The 18,978-nt window shown below is 45.5% G+C and overlaps 2 protein-coding genes across 10 annotated transcripts in view; both read right to left on the bottom strand.

Annotated features, from left to right (window-relative positions):
* Positions 1 to 7: 7 nt before the first annotated feature.
* INPP5E (inositol polyphosphate-5-phosphatase E) lies at positions 8 to 10,831 on the bottom strand. Its single transcript, XM_030506835.1, has 11 exons — positions 10,649 to 10,831; positions 8,883 to 9,947; positions 7,096 to 7,219; positions 6,290 to 6,387; positions 5,523 to 5,647; positions 5,261 to 5,380; positions 4,761 to 4,868; positions 3,680 to 3,841; positions 3,022 to 3,137; positions 2,428 to 2,564; positions 8 to 1,349 (listed from the first exon to the last, which is right to left on the bottom strand). Exons 2-11 carry the CDS (start codon positions 9,734 to 9,736, stop codon positions 1,217 to 1,219), a joined length of 1,977 nt encoding a protein of 658 aa, XP_030362695.1. The 5' UTR covers positions 9,737 to 9,947; positions 10,649 to 10,831; the 3' UTR covers positions 8 to 1,216.
* Positions 10,832 to 11,170: 339 nt separating this feature from the next.
* SEC16A (SEC16 homolog A, endoplasmic reticulum export factor) overlaps positions 11,171 to 18,978 on the bottom strand; it is a 29,156-nt gene continuing 21,348 nt past the window's right edge. For 4 of the 9 annotated variants that reach the window (XM_030506827.1, XM_030506829.1, XM_030506833.1 and 1 more), the window contains 12 exons: positions 18,857 to 18,945; positions 17,845 to 17,892; positions 17,499 to 17,657; positions 17,191 to 17,268; positions 16,916 to 16,972; positions 16,120 to 16,243; positions 15,638 to 15,775; positions 15,191 to 15,291; positions 14,743 to 14,817; positions 14,066 to 14,125; positions 13,073 to 13,147; positions 11,171 to 12,831 (listed from right to left, as the gene is read on the bottom strand). In XM_030506827.1, coding sequence (XP_030362687.1) covers positions 12,763 to 12,831; positions 13,073 to 13,147; positions 14,066 to 14,125; positions 14,743 to 14,817; positions 15,191 to 15,291; positions 15,638 to 15,775; positions 16,120 to 16,243; positions 16,916 to 16,972; positions 17,191 to 17,268; positions 17,499 to 17,657; positions 17,845 to 17,892; positions 18,857 to 18,945 — 1,073 coding nt within the window. In that variant the 3' untranslated portion in view covers positions 11,171 to 12,762. Of the gene's footprint in view, positions 12,832 to 13,072; positions 13,148 to 14,065; positions 14,126 to 14,566; positions 14,818 to 15,190; positions 15,292 to 15,637; positions 15,776 to 16,119; positions 16,244 to 16,915; positions 16,973 to 17,190; positions 17,269 to 17,498; positions 17,658 to 17,844; positions 17,893 to 18,856; positions 18,946 to 18,978 lie in introns of those variants that run through there. The other 5 variants (XR_003994449.1, XM_030506830.1, XM_030506828.1 and 2 more) reach the window with 5 other exon arrangements.

Genomic DNA, 18,978 nt, shown 5'->3' with positions numbered 1-18,978 from the left:
CTGGTGCTCATTTCTGGTATTGCATTAATTTATTTTTATTCCTTTAAAAAGAAAGGAAATCCAAATACCTGATGGCTACAGACAGATCAGTGCCATGAACGTTTGTACCGCAGAAGAGAAGCTCTGTCTTGGACAGGTTGCATAGGTAGCAGCACTTCCTCCAAGTTGTTTGCACGGTGGTTTATGTACTAAGGTGATTAATGATCCAACCCATCTGCGCCCATAAAGAGTTCTTAAGTATTAGCTGTACTTGAACATTTCACCAGTTCCATACTGGTCCATGGAGGATGTTTTGCCTTAAGACAACACTACTTCAAAAATAGCAAGTTACTCACAGTTCACTGAATTGGAAAAGTAAACCCCAAAGGAATTAACTGTCATCAGAGGTAATGGAACTGTGCCGCTGTGACTGGCTGCAGTGTCTCTGCATGGACCCCCCCGGGCATCCTGATCCCTTTGGTGAAGCTGTACTCAGACCATTATTTTCAAGTGTCCTGCTCTGAAGGCAGGCAGCAGCAGCGCCCCTGGGGAGGGCAAGTGCGTTCAGGAAGGGATTGTTTCAGTCTCAACAGCCAGATACATGGTGTGAGAGGTTGAGATTTACGCCCTTAGCAACAGAAGGCCTATAGAACAGTTACTGAAAGGCAGTGTTCCTACACTTCCAATGTACATTCACACAGATCTCGTTGCAAAGGACCAATAAAGCCCAACACAGGAGCACCACCCTTACACGAACCTGCCCAAGGCCCCTCACTGGTCCCTGTTACGCATTTTACAGAACACCATCATACACTTGGCTACAGATAAGGATTAAAAACCAACCCCACAATGCGTGTGAGCTAACCAGATCAAACAGACAAACAGATTCACCTTTCTGCAGGCTTTTCTGAGGTCCCTGGTCATGCCAGTTCCAGAAGCTGGACCCCTGCGTGGAGTCATCTTAGAACCAAGAGGCTGCACCTGGTTTCTTCCAAAGATAGTATGGATAAAATGAAATCAATTACATCTGTTGGGATGGATGTCCTACATGACTGACTCCATTTTCTTCAGCAAAAGCACTGAGCTACGTGGATTAGCTCATGCAAATGAATCCAGGATGAGGTTTAAGACATTCTTCAGGAGCCACAGTGGCTGCCAGAGGTGCTTAGGCAGACAATTCCCTGCAGAGTTGCCGTGAAATCCTCTTTCCGGGCACCTCTAACACAGAGTTCTGAGCTCAGGAAATGCTACATATGCTGCTGGATTTTTGGTCCTTTTGCTCTTTCCGTTTCTGAAGTTCCCTCGTAATCCGTCTCTTTATTCCGATTAAATAGAGTTCTCTGTCGAACTGCCCTGCAGCCAGTGGAATGCTACAATGCAAACACAGGGAATTGGATCAGGGCACAAATACATTCTTGTTTTCCCAACACTTCCAAACTAGTTTGTACAACAAAGGCCAGAAACCTGATTTTTACTTTCTTTAGACATTCAGCTACTGCTGCGGGAGAAAATGGGTAAAACAACGTTGTTCTTCCACAGCAACAAGTGAAGGTTTTTCACATTTAAATGAAGGAAGTACTGGTTGTAAAAGGCAAATGCACATTCGATTTAAGCATGAACATGCCAGCATTCATGGGGGACGTTCTTTATGACCCTGAACCAAAAAAACCCACTCATTTGGAAAGCTGAACGAGCTTACTCTTAACTTGGTGTATTCGCTGGTGCGGCTCATGCACAACAGTTCTTACGTTGGGTCTCTTCTAGAGAGGCCAGAGGAAGCCCCAGCAGCCCAACTTCACCTATTTAACCAGTACTAAATAGCCATAAACAACAACAACAAAATAATCCCAATTCTAACTGCACTGCTGACCAACTGCTTTGAGAAATCACCATTTCCTAGATACCCGGGGTCTTGACATCCCCAACCATGCTGCTCACAGGAGAGATGATGAACTAAATTTCAGTGACTTAACCCAATTTTCTAAGGAGTTCTATGAGCACAACAACCCACAGGGGGACACGAAGAACTTGGGAGGATCTCACTCCACTGACATGTTGAAATGCAGCCACCACTGGGGAGGGAAAACAGCACTGCTCCCAAAGAGGGAAAGAGGAACAGAGAGGAAAGCTGACCATGCCGACAGGAAAACCAGAGAGCTGCAGCTCAGATAAAACACAGATTTATAGTCGATTGCAGCAGACTCTGTTTATCTCCCTCAGGAGGATTAAGGAACCCAGCAGCAGGGATTTCAGATGTCAGTGCAAGGTTTAAGCACTCTGACCACTGAGAGTGTATATTGGGTAAAAACCACAGAGGCTGCAGAGAGCTGCGTGGGATAAACTCTGTTTCAGGAACTCTCCTGAGAGGACAAGCTCCGAACAGAAGCATATCCTCAGGATCCCTGGAGCCATGTGCACTCACACAGAGAGTAATAAGGAGGTACTAACTTGTCTCTGCCAGGCCTCACTTTCACACGAAACAAGGCAAATACAGGCCGATGGTCTGAAGTTTTGATCACAGGACACGACGAGTACTTGACAGCATGGATGTCATCCCTGTAGCGACTGCGGAACACAACTCGGTCCTGGGGGGCAAAGAAAGGGGAGAGGGATGTAACACCCTTTGCACATCCACCCTGGAAAGAAGCACTGGTTCACAAGAGACAATTCTCTTCATTTACCATATTCCAATTAGTGAAATAAAGTGTCCTGGACAGGGACACATTCATGAAAAACGAAGAACCAACAGTGGTTTTGCACCCAGCTCTGAGCACAGCAGAGAATGCACTGAGCAGGATATAAGGCAGGGAAAATAAGACCAGCAGCATGTGCCCAACTCTCCCTGTGCTCACAGATTCAATGATCCTTTCTGCCAAACCAGCTCCACGTGCCCTGTTGCCCCTCAGCAGCACATCTCAGCATGACCATCTCATGCAGGTGGAGTGTAGGAAGCAGGTTTTTCTCAGAGGTAAGAATCCCCTTTGGAGGCAGACATGGGGCTGAGCAGCCCCTCTGAGCCCACTGCTCTGAAACCACCCCTACCGTGTAGGAAGGAGTCCTTTGTTTGGAAGTGGTGTCGTAGCTGTCCTTTCCTATGTCAAACTTGTAGGAAGGGCGGAAACAAATGTCAGCCTCTTGGAATCCTTTGAAAATAGACCCTGTGAGGGAAGAGAAAAGCAGCATGAACAACACATTCCTCCTTCCTAAGAACCCAGCACATATCTGCATCTCTTCAACACTGCTTAACTAATGCCAGCTACAAACAACAGCCATGTACATACATGACTAGAAAAAACCTGGGTTTGGGCTCCAGAAAGGGAGCAAGCTCTAGTTCTTACATAGTGAGGACAAAAAACAGGCAGTGGCTATTTAAACAAATAAACACTTGGCGCATGCACGTCCCCTTCCAACGAAAGCTCAGGATGCTTTGCAAGTGCTACTGTTCAAATCCACATGCCTGAGACTGTGACAGAATGATGTCCAGTTTATAGAGGAGTCAGATTGGGAGATCACAGTATACACAGCAAAATGTCCCTTGTACAGACTGCCACTGTATTTGACATCTGCTGACTTTCTTCTTTAGGGAACTTCACAAGAGAAAGCAGGAAAGGTCTCTAGGAAATAGGGATTTGGCTGTACTTATTTCTGTGTGTACATATCTCTGTTCTGGAGACTGGGGAGAAAAAGAGCTTCCTCTCACCCCTGCTCATTTCACTGGTAAGCTGGTCGTATGCCAGGAGCTTGGACACGTCTGTTTCGGGGTTCTGGTTCAGGATGGAATCCACAGTCTCCCGATCCTTATTTAGTCGGAAGTTGAAGTCACCAAACCAGAACACTTCATCAAACCGTGTTGTGACATCACCTGCAAATCCAAGCCAGAAGGGTCAGAATGAGGGTGAACACCCTGAGAGGTTCTGAAAGCAAAACAACAAAATATCCCAAACGTTTCTGCCCCGAATCTCCCTTTGACTTTGGAAGAAAACTGAAGCATGTGATGTAGCTACACACTCACTACAATGAACCTCCCTTCTTTCAAGTGAGAGCTGTGTGGTGCAGAGCTTGCTGAGTGCTGCTAGGTGTATGTCAAAGGAACAGGCACAAATTCTTTCTTTTTACTACCAGGAGGTACAACACTTGAGCATGTTTTCTGCCTGTGACCATCACAGAATGTGTCATAAAAAAACAGTAGAAAACAGAACAGAAATTAAAAAAAATCATAGAAAAACCTGAAAAGAGACTAAAAAATATCGATAGGACACAAAATCATTATGAACACAAAACCCTGATGCTACACTTCAGATAAAGAGTAAATTCATCTCTATAGAAAAAGGGCTTAGCTATATCTCTAGACATCATGTTTACAGGTCAGTATTAAGAAACAATAATGGGATCTGGCAAACAATGTGCTGACTTGTGCATGTGCAAGTTGAAACTATGATCCTTAAGTTTTGAAATAAACTAATTTCTAATGATCTAGAAAACACTCGGAAAGTGAAACACATCCCTAATACTGATGGAGTTACACCCAAGTGATCTTACTGCTGCTCTGAGAAAAAATGAAAATTCCTTTTGTTCTCCTTCTCCATTTCAACTTCTCTCAGATTTCCCCCAAATTACATCCCACCTAAAACCAATGAATCATGTGAAGAGCCACCATCCTGTGGTCTCTTTTCATACCATCTCAGATGAGCACTCTCATTCTCTCTTCCTTAGCACAGACTGAAAACTAATGCACAAACTCTGTTCATTTGGGCTCCCACCCAAGCAAGTTCCACACTTACTAGAACTGGATCGATACGGGTTTGTGTCCGGAACGTTCTTGGGAAGTGTAAGGCTCTGAATGGTTTTATTGTAGTCCAGTTTCCTCTCATTCACCTTGCTGTCCCCAGCTGAAAGACAGAAAGCCCATTACTGCCAACGGTGCATTGTTTTCATTCAGTTACCATTTTCGGTTAAAACAGGAGCTTCCAAAGGACATCAGACATTTCCCACATGTAAAATGTAACACTGACCCAGGGCACACGCACACTGAAAAATGATGACAGAAGGTGTGCAAAGAGGGATACAATTGTGCACAGTTCATCTCTGGTTTTTTAAACACAGTTCTTTTGTGTGTTTAATACAAAAAAATCCTCTTCCCTTAATTCCTCAGCTGAGCAATCCTGAGCTTTGACTTCAGCCTGACCTGCACCTCCATCCCCCTGCAGCTTTTTTACCTCTGTAAAGCAACCCCCCCTCCTCCCTCAATCAGGACACTTTAACAAGACTGTAAATGTCTCACATGTGAAGTGGGAGGTGATAAACAGAAAGGAGGTCCCAAAAAATGTGAAGGAGATTCCCAGAGCTCCCTTGGTTTTGATCTGCGATACGATTCGAGTTGTCACCGTAGCATACTCCACTTCTGGAAGGAGAAAAAGAAGCTGCTTTTACTGAAAAGCCTCTAGAGACAGGGAGCAGGAAAGTTAGGGGAGGGAAGCCCTGGAGAGAAGGACATGTGATGGTAGCAGTCCTTCAACCTCTCCAGCTCTTACTGGACCACGCACCTGAGCAGAACCAGATCAGGTCCCTCCGAATGAAGACCGACATGTACAGCACCCCATGTGCAGCTGAGTAGAGCATGACGTAGTGGGGGCCCAGTGTCTCTTGCAGGCGGATCTCCCACTCTCTTCTGCAGGAAAGAACAACAGCTGGATCACAGGCATGGTACAAGAGACAATAACCAGGAGAGGAAATCAGCACTGTGTAAACAAGAGCAATTCCTCTGATACAGAATGTCAGGTAAGCGCAAGCAAAACCTCCCCTGCTGCAGGGACGGCTGGTCAGTCTGACCAGGCGCTGCACGTTGGTGAGAGAGCTGCTGCCACTGCACCGAGCAGCTTGCACAGCTCAGGGAATGAGACTCCCACTGGGAAATACCCTAAAGGAGCAGAGTCTGACATGAGGCTTCAACCACTCTTCCAGGGTTGGTCAACCTCAGACAGGCTAGAAATTGGAAGCACGTAACACTGCTGAGCATGTGGCCTAACGCCAACAGCCAACGTGGGCTCACTCATGGCCAGCTCACAGAATTCAGGTGGAGTTTTGCCGTTACCTGCCCTGACAATAGCACCAAGGTCTATATTTATAGATTATTGTGGCATTTTCCTCTCAAACCCACTTCCCCTGGTGCTCATGCAATGGAATTCAGTCTTATTAAATGGGTTGTTTATTGACAATACTAAGAATATAATGGAGACTATTTCCAGACTAATTAAAACAAAGGAATTAATTAGCAATAAAAGAGGATGGTTCATTACATTGTTTTTGCTACCTGTCTGGACAGCCTTCTTGAACCCCAATGACATACATGTCCTGGGCATAGTCAGGATCTGTTGGTAATAAGAAGTCATCCAGATTCAACGGAAGTTCCTGTTATTAATAAAGATAAAATAGCAGTATTAGTTATGCAAGGATTTACTAGAAAAGTACAAGAGAAGTCCAGGCTAAGCTCCGAGTTCCACAGCGTACGCGAACAACTCAGGCTTCAAAAACCAGGTTAAGTCATAACACTAAAGATTCTCCTTCCCAAAGGCAGACTTCAGCTGCTGTCACTGCAGCAGTAACCAAATATCTGCAGTTCAGCCACGTGGGTCAGTAACGTTAATTTTCTGATTTCCAGTGATGCTTTTACCAAGTTTGTAGCTATTTCCTGAACACCCCAGGGGTTGCCTGTGCTCCTACAAGCAGAGCTTCTCAGTCACCTGGTAGAACCAATCCTGAATTCATAGGCTACATAAAGATGTAGGCAGGAGGCTGAGCATCAGGGACATTCTCATCATAAGCACAGAATCATCAGTCATCTTCATATGACCCTAATTGTAATGGGGTGTTAAGGAGCTGCCACAAAAAGTCACAGAGGTCCCTGGTTTCATACCCAGTATCTGAGGAACCCCGTTACAATGCACTTGCAGCAAAGCATACACATATGAGAGGGCCTCGTCACTGGAGTAAGACAATGAACTCAGGTTGACAAGGAGCACAGCCATGAACAGGAACACCCACCACACCAGTCCCTGCAGTCAGGATGGGGTAACCTCACCACTGCCAAAAGACCTGCGGAGACTTGTGGGCACGTACCTTCTGACCCTGCATGTTCCAGGTGGCCACAAAGATTCCAATATTGCGATCAGGGAAATACCTGCTAAGTTCTTCTGCACCCAGTAAGGCACCATTTGCCAGAAGGCTGCCTTCCAGATAGCTTCTGTGAACAGAAGAGCCATAAAAGAGCATCTAAGCAAATGGCACGACAGTTGGAATAACAATTGGTAATGCTTGAATCTTGAGTTAATCAAGAACATACCTCTAGCTCAAGAAAATGGCATTTAGTATTTATATACTGTCCTGCTTGCCTGAAGTTCCTTATAAAGTTCCAACCCTTATAGAGCTCATGGATCATACACAGGAAAACAAAACCCTTGTCATGAACCAGCCTTTTCAAAGCCAGGACATGAGTACGATGGTGAGATCATTGCTGCACGGGCTCTGTGATGAGGAGGCTGAAGCCATCCAAAGTCTTCAATCCCCCCAGTACTTACCACAGGCACAACATGGAGAGATTGGTTTGATATTTGAGTATCTTGAGGCAGCCCAGTTTACTTAAAACACAAAAATACCTCCCACTGTTCTGGTACCAACTTGCTCCTAATCGAGGATTCAAACGCACATTCCTCCTTCAATTCAGCTCATCACATCAGTGTTCAAGTAAATGATTTATTGAGTCTGAGGTCTAAAAGAGTATCACATTCAGTAAGGACAGCTCTGCCCTGCACCGCCTGCCTCTCCCAAGAACACGCTGCTTATGAAACCAAAGGGGTATTGGCAAAGGGACAGCAAGTTGAATAAGCATTTTTAATCTTGCTTAAGCTCTGCAAGTACCGATGGCAGCACGCTGCAGGGAATGCTGCGCAACCCATGGGCCTGCCCACCCCACTCCAACAGCTTCCCAGAGGGAAGTGAAAGAAAAACCCTCACAGCAAACAAGTAACAACCCATCTCTGGGGCATATTTAGCAGTTAGTAACACCTTACCTCAGAATTGATTTCCCCTGTACCACTGACTCCACTCTTTGGATCAATGGTCAGATTTATCCCTCAGGTCTCGCAGACTGTTGTGTGTCTATAACACACAAGTGGTGTCCTTTACCTTCTACCACGTTTCCTGCCCAGCAGCACTATCAGTTCCTGCTGCAGTGCGTGTGCTGTGTGCTGGCAGTGTTCACAGACACAGGGTCTGCTGCCAACACGAGGAGAGGGTTGGATACACTAACAAGCAGATTAACGTACCTCCAATCAACAACCTAAACTTAACTGAGAACGAAGACAAATGAGCAACCAGAGCAAGAGGTCAGGGCCATGCTCGGAGGAAGTGCTGAGATCTACATGGAATCACACTCTTCCTCAAGAGCTGATCCTGCCAGAAGCCAAACAAGCTCAGCATCCGCAGAGGACCCTCAGCACCTTACAGGACTGTGACAGCACTGCAGGTACTGCATGACAGTTTCAGGCTAAGATATTTGGGGTTTTTTCCTGCCATTTAACACTTCAGTTCAAGCCCAGCACACTTTTGCTGGCACAGCTGCTGCTCCTTCATTTTTAAAGGATTACTTAAATATTACAAGCAAGCCAAGGACAAATCAAACATACATTTATGAAAAACAATACCCAGCTAAAAGGAGCAAATCCAGAGTATTTGTACTGATCTCTTCATCTTCAAAATGTTTCCAGTCTCTACAGCAAGTTAAACACCATAGAACAACACCTGTGCTTGATGACCAGTTGGAATTTCCCTGCCCAGCAGGATCCCACAGGGCAGCTGGTCCCTGCTAACACCCCAAACCTTTTGCCAGGAGAAGCTGGGGGACGTACCTGCTGCGGACATCCTTGGAGCGGATGGGAGTGAGCAGGCTGAATGTAGACTTCATGGAATCTGTGGAGCAATTATAGACCATCCCATTGCCGTGTAGCCTGGTATCGCTCAAGCTGGTGCTCACCCTCCCAAACTTGTGCTGAGAATAATGCCGGTAATCCAGACAATCCGAGTCAATCCTGTTTGCTGTCCTCAGCGAGGGAGAGGCCACGCTGAGCTCCAGGGGCGGCAGAGGTCGCGCCGGCATTACCTGGGAGAGCCGGGGTTTGCTGCCCGCGAACGCCTTCCCCCGCAGAAGCCCACCAAAGGCACTGGAGAGCTCAGAGGCTCGTTTCCCCAGGTCCGAGGTGCTTCCTCTGCTCTTCCCCACGGCACTGGCTTCCGAGGCATCTGGTGAACTGTGCAAGGAGTTCTGGTGGCAGCACCGGTAGCAGGGGCTCGCCCTGCCCCTGGCGGGAGGGCTGAGGGACGCTTCCTGCAGAGAGCCATTGGAGGAGCTCGTCTCGTTGGGGTCAGTCAGACTTTCCTGGCTCGTTCGAAACCGCCTCCACCTCCTCCAGCTTTTCTCATCCAGAGATGCAGCACGCTCCAACCGGGGCTTCTGAGGAGGCCTTGGAGCGAGCAGCTTCATTTTCATGTTAGCTTTGAGGTCATCCGGTAGAAGCTTTAAGGTCTCACTTAAAGCAGTGCCTGCACTTGGAGCATCTTCAAAGGTAAGTGCCGCATTGCCACCAGCCTCCTTCTTTGCTGCTTTTCCAGCTTTTTTAGCGTGTAGGTCCTGCACTGCTCCACCCTCCGTGCTCCGGGTAACACATGCCCCTGAGTGCTGTGGAAATCCATTCGGAGTACTCATTCTCTCCCAAGTACCAGCTACAGACACTGCTCCACATGAAAGTCTCCTCACAGCATAGCTTCCTTCCCTTGCTTACCCCATAGGTTCACAGGGCTTTAACTAAGCCAGAAAGAGATGGCAATTGAAGACAGCTCAGTCTGTAGTGAAGAATGAAGGGCAGACGTAAGTGTAGGCCGATGCATTGTCTGTGAGATTCCAAGAGGTGGGATACCTGGATTTCCCCAAGAGAAACACATAAGAATGAAATGTTACGAGCTGCAAGCTCTGCTCCTTATTCAGAAAGCAAGCTCCTCACAGGCCCTCCCTCCACAACAATTCAAACCTTAACATGACCTTGCTAAAAACCCATTATTATTCTTTTTAAGAGGCAAGCAGTGAACCGACTTCCTCACTGCTGGAGGCACCCTGGCCGTGCACAGACTTCTTTAAGGAAAGGTTGTGCATGCTGTTGGTAGGAAAGGGATTGAAACCAGCACATAAACCGCAGCGTGTTCCGCAGCCCCAGCACAACACCCTCCGGGCTGCCCGAGCACCCGCTGCCAGAGGCCGGGAAGTTTCCAGTGATCTCAGCTTCCACCGTGATCTCAGAGCGGGGAGGTCGCTGCCACCTTCCCACTGCCGCAGGTACCGAGGAGCAGTTTTAGGACACACACCCGTGCTTCAAGGCAAGCTCGTTCCTCCGCAGCACAGCACCGCTCCGTCCCCGGAACGCCGCCGGTGCCCCCGGGGGAGCCGCCGCCCTCTCCCATGCGCGGGCAGCGGGGACATCTTCGCCGGCTCCTCGCACCCGCCGTCTCCACACCGCGACCCCGGGCGGGGAGAGCCCGGACGAGACCCGCCCCGCCACCGCCGCGGGCCCGGCCTCCCTCAGGCCGCCCCCCGCCCCGGACACGCCGCCGAGAGAGCACTGACCTCCGCGCCCGCTGCCGCTCCGGCGGAGGCCGGCTCCGCTGCGCTGGGCCCGGCGGCACCTCCCCCGCCGCCGCGGGCGGGACGCGGCCCGGGCCCCGCCGGCTCCCCGCGGGGCCTCGGCGGCCCGGGGCGGGCACAGCTCGGAGGCCCGCGGCGGTGGAGGCCGCCACAGCCCCGTAGCAACGGCGGCGACGCTGGGCCCGCCCCGCGGCAGCGACCCCTGGCGGCCGGAGGACCTGCCCGCCCCGAGGGAGCTGTAGGTAAATCACTCATAAAACCGCCCTGGCTTGGGGCGGCGTCTGAATAAACAGCGTAAACCAAAGCATTTCACACTTCTAAACAGTTAAAAGTCGCTAATATTAAGGCTAGAACTCCCATTTCGATCATTTCAGTGACGACGCCCATGCACACGGCAGGTCCTGCTCCGAGGCAGCGCACTCCTGCTCCCTCTCCATTACAAATCAATTCCAAACACAGAGGTTCCTTGACCCAGCTCGCTACAGCAATAACCACAAGAAGAAGTAAAATGTGAAAGTGCTCCAGAGCGCAAAATATTTTATTTAAGAATTTACAGTGTCAAATCTTACACTTAGGAAAGAGAGCCGCTCCCCGCTCAGGGGAAGCCTTCATGAATGAAGTTGTTTGGCAGTCTCTACTGAAAGGAGAACACAATCAGCAGCCTGGCCGGGCTAGAGGAAAGCCAAGCGTCTGACTAGGTTTTGATTATAGAAAAGTAAACCACACTGACTGCTGCTGACCACGTCTGGAGTATGGACCATTATGCAAAGGTTTCTAATCCCCCCCAAACAGCATTTTACTTCGGCTACATACAAACCTTTTAGGACACATGTAAGGCTATCGAGATCTCGGAAAGGTGGCATTATTCAGGAAAAGAAAAGAGAAAACTATCGGGGACTGACACTGGCAATTTCACATTCACGTTATTTCTACTCATGGGCAGAAATTCAAGTAAAATCAAAGAGTTTGGTGGCAAGTTCTAAATAAAATATGGCCTAATGATTTAATAAATATTTAAAGTTTATTTCTCTCTTTGCAGATAATTCAGAGTCTTCAGTGAATATGAATGTTGCATACCATGGTTTGCAAGATTTCCTATATTAAATCTAAAGATTTTAAAGTCCTTCAGTAGAGGTCTAATCCATCTACTTTTAGTACATTTGAAATTCAGCTGTTAGCTATTTAAGACCTTGGTTATTTTAGTAATGGAAATTCAAGAACAGAGTATTACACTGATTCTGGCACTCGACAGGAAAAGAAACTTAACTTTCAAGCTGTTACCACCTTAATTGCACAGTGCCAGCAGTTTGAGAGAAAGCAAGTAACCGTATTGCACTTAAAAACACTCACTCGTCAAATAGTACAGCATTGGCTATTATACAGAGAGCTTCTTCCCCACTATACAATTTGCTTTACAAGTAGTCTAAACCACAAACTACATACAGACTAGGTAAGATCCGAATCAAATTAGTATTAGATTACAGTCACAGTTTTCATTCCATATAGGTCAATTTATTTGGATGAGCTGTGGCCCCCTCCCTGCTCCAAAGAACCAACCAGCACGAGGCGTTTCCCAGGGGAACATCTCCAGTGTCTCACACTGGGAAACCCAGTCCCGTTGGATAAGTATTATAATTGTGCATGGTCCTCTTAAGGCCACAGAGTGTTATGTTACAATGTGGGCATGGTTTTCCCCCACTGGGAGGGGAGAATCCTTCAGAAATTAAGGAATCCCTGAAACTATGCCTTCAAAGGTCACACTGGTAGGTTTCAAATAAACTCATGGAATAAATTGCCTATGCAATTTACAAATAGTTTTTGTAACAGACAGCAACTATTTCCTCCCTCGTGTCTATTCTTTATCACAGCAAAGCTATTTCTAGCCAGGTTTTTAAAAAGGAAAAGTTACATACATTTCATGTTTGGTAATGGTTTGCGTAGATGAGGTGCAAGCAGGAAGACCCATGGAAAAATCACCCCTCATTCAATCTCTGTCATGTCACCTGCAGCTAGTTCTGATACCACGTGCCATAATTGAATAGCTCTTTGCATACTCAGAACACGAGTGAGAATTCCAAACACAAAGCCACTGTATTCTACTTCAATGTTGGATACTTCCTCTGTCCAATTCTTCCCAGTCTTGAACTTCCAGTGACTGCAGGAGACTGAAAAAGGAGAACAGGGATAAAAAACGTTCTGTAAAAGCTCATACTGGAGACAAAACACAAAAGTTGGCACTGAAGTTCTGAACACAAACCCGTTAAATGGGTGCTAGACTGGTCTGCAAACACATTTAACACTCTACATACAACAGGCAGAACTCAACTAATAAAACAAAGTGATGGGTTTGTTCAACAGCTTCTCTTCAACAGTTTTGTTCAAAGAAAAAACAAGGCCTTTACTCACTTGTGCAAATTGTGAAGGATTGTAGAAGGGAACTGCTCCTGCTGAAGGTCCCCCCGCGGGCGGCACAGCGGCAGGCTAGGAAGTAGATAATACTGAAGTTAGGAACTGCAGAGCTCCCCTGCCTCTCAAGGGTGGTTTGCTTAGTCATACAGAGCAGATATTCACAGTACTAATGCCAACAGTATGGGCAGCACAGCATTTGTAACAACTGCAAAAGTGCTGGTACAGTTTGCATCCAGATCTTAAGTATTACTGGCTTAATGTAGGAATCGGCAAAACAATGTCACATGCACAAACTGTAAATAGCTCTGAAAATCCAAAGCATGCAAAACCAAAACAAGACACCCGTGTGACTTCACTGAATTAGTACCTTCTGCTTTTGTTAGTACACCTGAGGGCTTGCCCCAAAAGAAACAGTCTACGTTGAGTTTTGCTTTACTTAGAAATATCAGAAAGAGTTTGTGTCACCCCTTTATGGTGACCCCACAGCACTGGAACTCACAGCAGAGATGAAGCATTCCTTTAATTCCTACAGGGGCTTTTGCAGATGAAACAGGCGTTGGTGTTATTACCAACTGGAGACTGGCAGCAGCAGAATGACAAGGTTTTGCTTGGGTGAGGCTTTTTAGGAGGGTTTTTTTTGTTGTTGATTTTGGTTTGGGGCTTTTGTTTGTTTGTTTAAAATCAACTGACAACTTTGGTATCCCAGGAAAGAGCTGGTCAGAATGATTAAGTGAGTCTCTTAGGAACATGAACATAAACAAAAAGCATGCCTGGATTACATGCATTCCCATAAACACTAAAAACTCTGAAGACCCTGTTTGAGTGTTAAAAGGAACACTACATCATTAGTTACTTGTGATGTTACTGTGGTGAAATGAGAAGAGGGGAAAACAACTAACAGTAGCATTAGTATTTGAGCAAATGCAAAATAAAGGGGAGGGGGGGAAAGTAAATCAGTGAACATAAATGAGAATGGCCAGCCACATGTACCTGATTAAAATGCTGGCTTACTTCACGTGATAATGAACTCATTGAACTAGAGCGCGAAAGCTACAAAACAGCAAGAACACACAAATACAAAAAAACACAAATAAAAAAGTCGTCATGCATGTCACTGCCCCAAGCTTTCAGTTGTTTTATTTCAGTTTAAAAGTCTCTGCCAAAGGTTAAACCAACTTCAAGTTAAAAGAACAAAATAAAACGTAAAGCCAGAAGTTAGTTTAAATCAAAAGGACTTCTTAAAGCACAAAATTATGTAGCTATAGAAAACATTTAGTAGGAACAAAGGTAATGTTACTCTGCCTGGCACATAGCAATCTAGTCTCCTCGCCGTGTCTTGCACTCAATATTAGTGAAATTATATGCATGCACGGAGGCAAGAAGAGATCCTCAAACTGCTATTGGCATTTTACTCTAAAAAGGGTTTGTCAAAGTCTACTTCATAGAAAAAAGATTACACCACAGGTAGGACACAGAGGCTGAACCTCTTACAGGGGCTTAGAGGTCTTGTCTGTTCAGTTTTGGAGGCAGTCACATGATTCCATCTTGGCTAGTCATCAGCAACTGCATCAGTGACTTGTTGGTTGGCCCATGGTAAGTCCACTACAAATTAATGGTTAAAATAAGTTTCAAAAGTAATCAGCTAATGACTGTGAATCAAGCCTTACCTCGCCTGACTGGGAGCCATCAGGGTTAGCAACAGGAAGTCCAGATCCAGGAGGAAGGATTGCAGGGTTTAAGTACTAAAGGAAAACAACACACTTCTGTTTACCTTCATTACTATGATGCTGTCTCATTTCTGCTATATTGATCCCACAGAAGCAAATATTACAGTGCATCAAGCCAGGTGAAACATGCAGGTATGTTCTTTGGTCCCTCTCCTGACACATACACTGCACACACAGACCCCGCCAAATGCAGAAATGCAACTCTTCATGGGCTTCCCACTTTCATTTCCACTTGTATTTCTCTTCTCCAGTTCTTTAATTAAAATACTATACACAAATGTCATCCCTACAACAACATGTTTTGTGGCTATGGAACTACTGTTCAGAATCATGAGGGCTTTTTAATCAGAAGCTTGAATCATACATAGAAGACATTCATCTAACCTACCTCTGGTTCCACAGTAGCAGCAGGATCTGTGCTGGTCTGATTTGCAGCTGGTGCATGTTCTGCTGCACCACTCCCTTCCACCGGCTGGGGTTCCCCTGGAACTACAAAGGAAATGGGATTTAGCCCAACACACCATACCAGAGTGTTTGATTTCAGAGAACGAGAAGCAGGGACATCAGCAGAACAGAGTTCTACAATACCAATCTTCCCTCAGGAAAAAAGTAATTTAAAGAAGCCCCAGTCTTGTTACAAGTTTACTGACCCATCTGTTTTACTGCACTTCCCAGCCTGATTGTGTTTCTAAACCAAACTGGAGTTAATGAGATTGAACATTCTTAAATGTTCATTAAAGGCTACATAATACACACTGTCAAAAGTGAGTTTAATAACCACATAACCATAAGTAACCACACAGCCTCCTCACAGTTGTATCCACTCATGACACACCTGAGTTTGGAACAAACACATTCGCAGGAATTGGCATTGGTGCCAAGGGGGCAAAGAGGTCTGATGGTGCTGGAAGAGCACCACTCGACTTGGTTCCACCTGGATTCAGGACATCAACATAACGGGCTCTGCTTCCAGCTAAAACAGAAAAATCCAGAAATAACAGAGATAAGCCTCATGTCAAGTCATCCCCATGCCCATTTCCAACAGTGTGCTGGTTAAACCACGCTTCGGAATCAGAAAATAGTGCTCCAGGGATACAAACAGTAATACCCAAGTCATGACACAGTTCTGACAGCAAACACAGTGCAGAAGCAACAAACAAGCAACAAACAAGGCCAGGAACAGCCACAGCTCTGTGATATCACTGAGTTGCCAACTGTTCCCAACAACTCCAGAAAGGGCAAGACTTCTGCCTTCACATTTTATGCAAGAGAAAACCTGAAGTCTTCCATATCTGAAGCATCAGTGTTGTCTGTTACCTGCTCTCCTGGAGAACATGTTGACAGGGGCACCAGGAGGGCCTCCAGGTCCGCCTCCAGGTCCAGGTGGAGCAGCCTGAGGAACTTTAGGAAATCCCGTTGGAGGTGGTGGTGGAGGCTTGCTCTGCAGAGAACAAAAAATCCACATCATTGTTGAGCAAGAGTTTTAGATGAAGTATCCATCTGACTTCCCTTTTCTTTACTTACTCCAGAGCGCATAAAATAAAGACACACATCCTGTGGTGCAGACCAGTATTCCTCATCTTCCATCTGATAACTAACATCAAGGCATTTCTACAACCCATCTACAGTCACTTTAAAAGGAAACACAACAGTGGTTCTTATCATTTGTGTTTTGAGAGAGATCCTTGAATGACAAGGATGGTCAGGATGTGTGATTTTCTTTGCTACATGATGCATTACATTTTCAGAACTATAGACTCTTCCTGCCTTTCCCCCCACTATATTCTGTCTGCAGCAAATCAATTAACAAGCAATTGCCTAGGTGATTCCAACCTCTATGAAGAGATACACCAGGCTAAGTTTAGAGAAAGTTCCCTTGCAAATTCAATCACAATTACTGGATCCACACTAGCAACTAAAGATACAAATGGTTCCATAAGGATGTAGACTGCAAGAACATGTAACCTGTCTATTAGTTTCAAGATGTTGCACATTTTAATCCAACTTCAGTAAAAGGCAGCTCTTAAGAGCCAATAACAGATTAAAAACCATTGTGGGCCAGTTCAGATTGCAGTTTTCCACTTGAACAAATAATGAGTATTCAGATTTTTACCTCTTCTTCTGGTTCATCCAGATTAACCCAGCGTTGTTTCTGTTCATCCCAAACAATCTACAAGAAAATCACAGTCAAACAAAGCTGTCAAGACCCTTTCACCTCCGTCAAAAAAGTAACTTCTTTTTTTTTAAACAGCCAGTCTTGCAACAGGCAGAATCTTGAAAGCTTTACACACATTTGTTTACTTGTCAAGACAACATTCATCTGTCATCCAGGAAACCCTTTTGAACAAATTAGTATGTACAAAGGTTTCTGTGATTTAGGGGCCTTACTGATTTGTTCTTGTCATCTGGAAGGTGAGCTTCATTCTTTCCTTTTCCCATCAGCCAGCGAAACCAGGTTGCACCAGTCTAAAAATAAACGCATCTATTCAGTTAATTCTCTCAAGACTGTCTTTACAGGCAGATTAAGAGAAACATTCATGCCACAATTCATTTTCTGTTAGAGACTTCAACTCTGAGCCAGAGTCGCACCTAATAAATAGCAAGCAGTTTAGTCAAGACTTCGTAAATAGCACCCAGAGCGGAGGTGCCACATGCACTAACAGATCCCATCCAGCTACAGTACTTTCTCAGTTTACCTTTCTAGGTGCTGCCTCCTTTTTTGTTTCCTTTTTAGTCTCTTTCCCTACAGGAACAGAGGGAGAAGGAGAAGGCTGTTTTGCTGCAGAATTGGATCTCTCTCGTCCCACAGAATGAGCAGAGGACTCTGAAGTCGTTCGGGATCTTCGCCCATAGCCCTGTATTACAAATATACAGGAAAGTACAAAGTTGTCACTGCTGGAGCAATGGATCAATGGATTAAATTTAATCTTACTAAGCAAATCCCTTCTTTGAAAAGTTACAAAAAGAAATACAAAAGCACATAAAACCAAACATAAATAAAAATGAAGATTTAGTGAAAGAAGCAGCCTGCTCGTGGCATACCATATGTGCTGAAGACTGAGATGCAGATCTGGATCTTCGTCCTGGTGCCTGGTTAGATACAAAGCCAGGACATGCATAAGCAGCAAGCAGCTAAATATCTGACACAACATTCACTTGTTATCAAGAATTCCCACACAATTGAAGATACTCAAGATGGTTATTTGGGTGCTTTTATCTCCCCTGACATATAGAAAGTGCAGAAAAAGAGCTGACGTCTGGCCAAGCAATTGCACTGTCATGGAACTGGTCCATTAAGGACAATTAAATCAGGGCACTGCTGCGCAGGCCAACCAGCCCACAAGAGGAAAGATACAGAAATGCTGCACCAGGGAGTGGCTACTGCATTTTTTCCTCCAACATTGGATTGTTCTTCTAATGTTTGTATAGCAACTCAAGCATAAAAAAACCATTCACTGTTTCTTCTATAAGTACGGTTAATTTCTAGTTAAAAAGTCTCTTCATCCTTTATCAGTTGCCATATGTATCCCTATTAAAAATGTTTAAACTGACTTGCCAGGAGACACCAACTTCAGTGATATTTAAACAGTGAAAATAGTATATATCAAAATCCCAACCCTCTTTTTCAAATAAACACCTTCCACATTTCCAGTCACTACAAGTGGAAGTCAATACTGTGCTTTTAAAACAGTCACAGAACTGTTCTTTACGGCCTCACTTGCTAATGTACGCTACGAGTTCTGGCTATGAAGAATCATTCTGGGAGGTGGGACAGGAGGGCAGAGAAAGATCAATTAAACTCTTCAGACAACAACCTGATAACCCCCCTCCACCTTTTTTTAAATACTAATTATTTTTAGAGAAGAAAGTTATGGCTAAATTTTTTCTACTACTTCTTCATTTTTTACTCAACTGAAGGGGAAAAGCAGTGGGAAAGAAAAACTAAGCTTCAAGTATTGCTGCAGAGCAAGACAGAGCCCCAGTGTATGCTTGTGTTTGCAAAGATCTGCAGTGCAGCTGACACTTGCTGAAGAGATGTATGAAACACAGATACCATGCTAGCCATCCTGCCATAGAAATCCTCCTCTCTCTGGTCAGGGAAAGAGTTCTGTGCAGGAGGCTCCGGGGCAATCCTCTGCAGTCCTTAAAAACCAAATGAGATTATGTTAGTGGGGG

This window comes from Strigops habroptila, chromosome 15, assembly GCF_004027225.2.
Source record: "Strigops habroptila isolate Jane chromosome 15, bStrHab1.2.pri, whole genome shotgun sequence".
NCBI classification, from domain to species: Eukaryota; Metazoa; Chordata; class Aves; order Psittaciformes; family Psittacidae; genus Strigops; species Strigops habroptila.
Note: the sequence above shows the minus strand (reverse complement) of the source record. Positions and strands in the feature narration are given on the sequence as shown.

Coding starts and splice junctions, on each gene's coding strand:
- INPP5E (XM_030506835.1), bottom strand. CDS start 9,736: ATGAGTACTCCGAATGGATTTCCACAGCACTCAGGGGCATGTGTTACC. Junction 5,381..5,522: donor CCTGATCTGGTTCTGCTCAG/GTGCGTGGTCCA, acceptor TTCTCCTTCCAG/AAGTGGAGTATGCTACGGTG. Junction 2,565..3,021: donor AAAGGACTCCTTCCTACACG/GTAGGGGTGGTT, acceptor TTTGCCCCCCAG/GACCGAGTTGTGTTCCGCAG.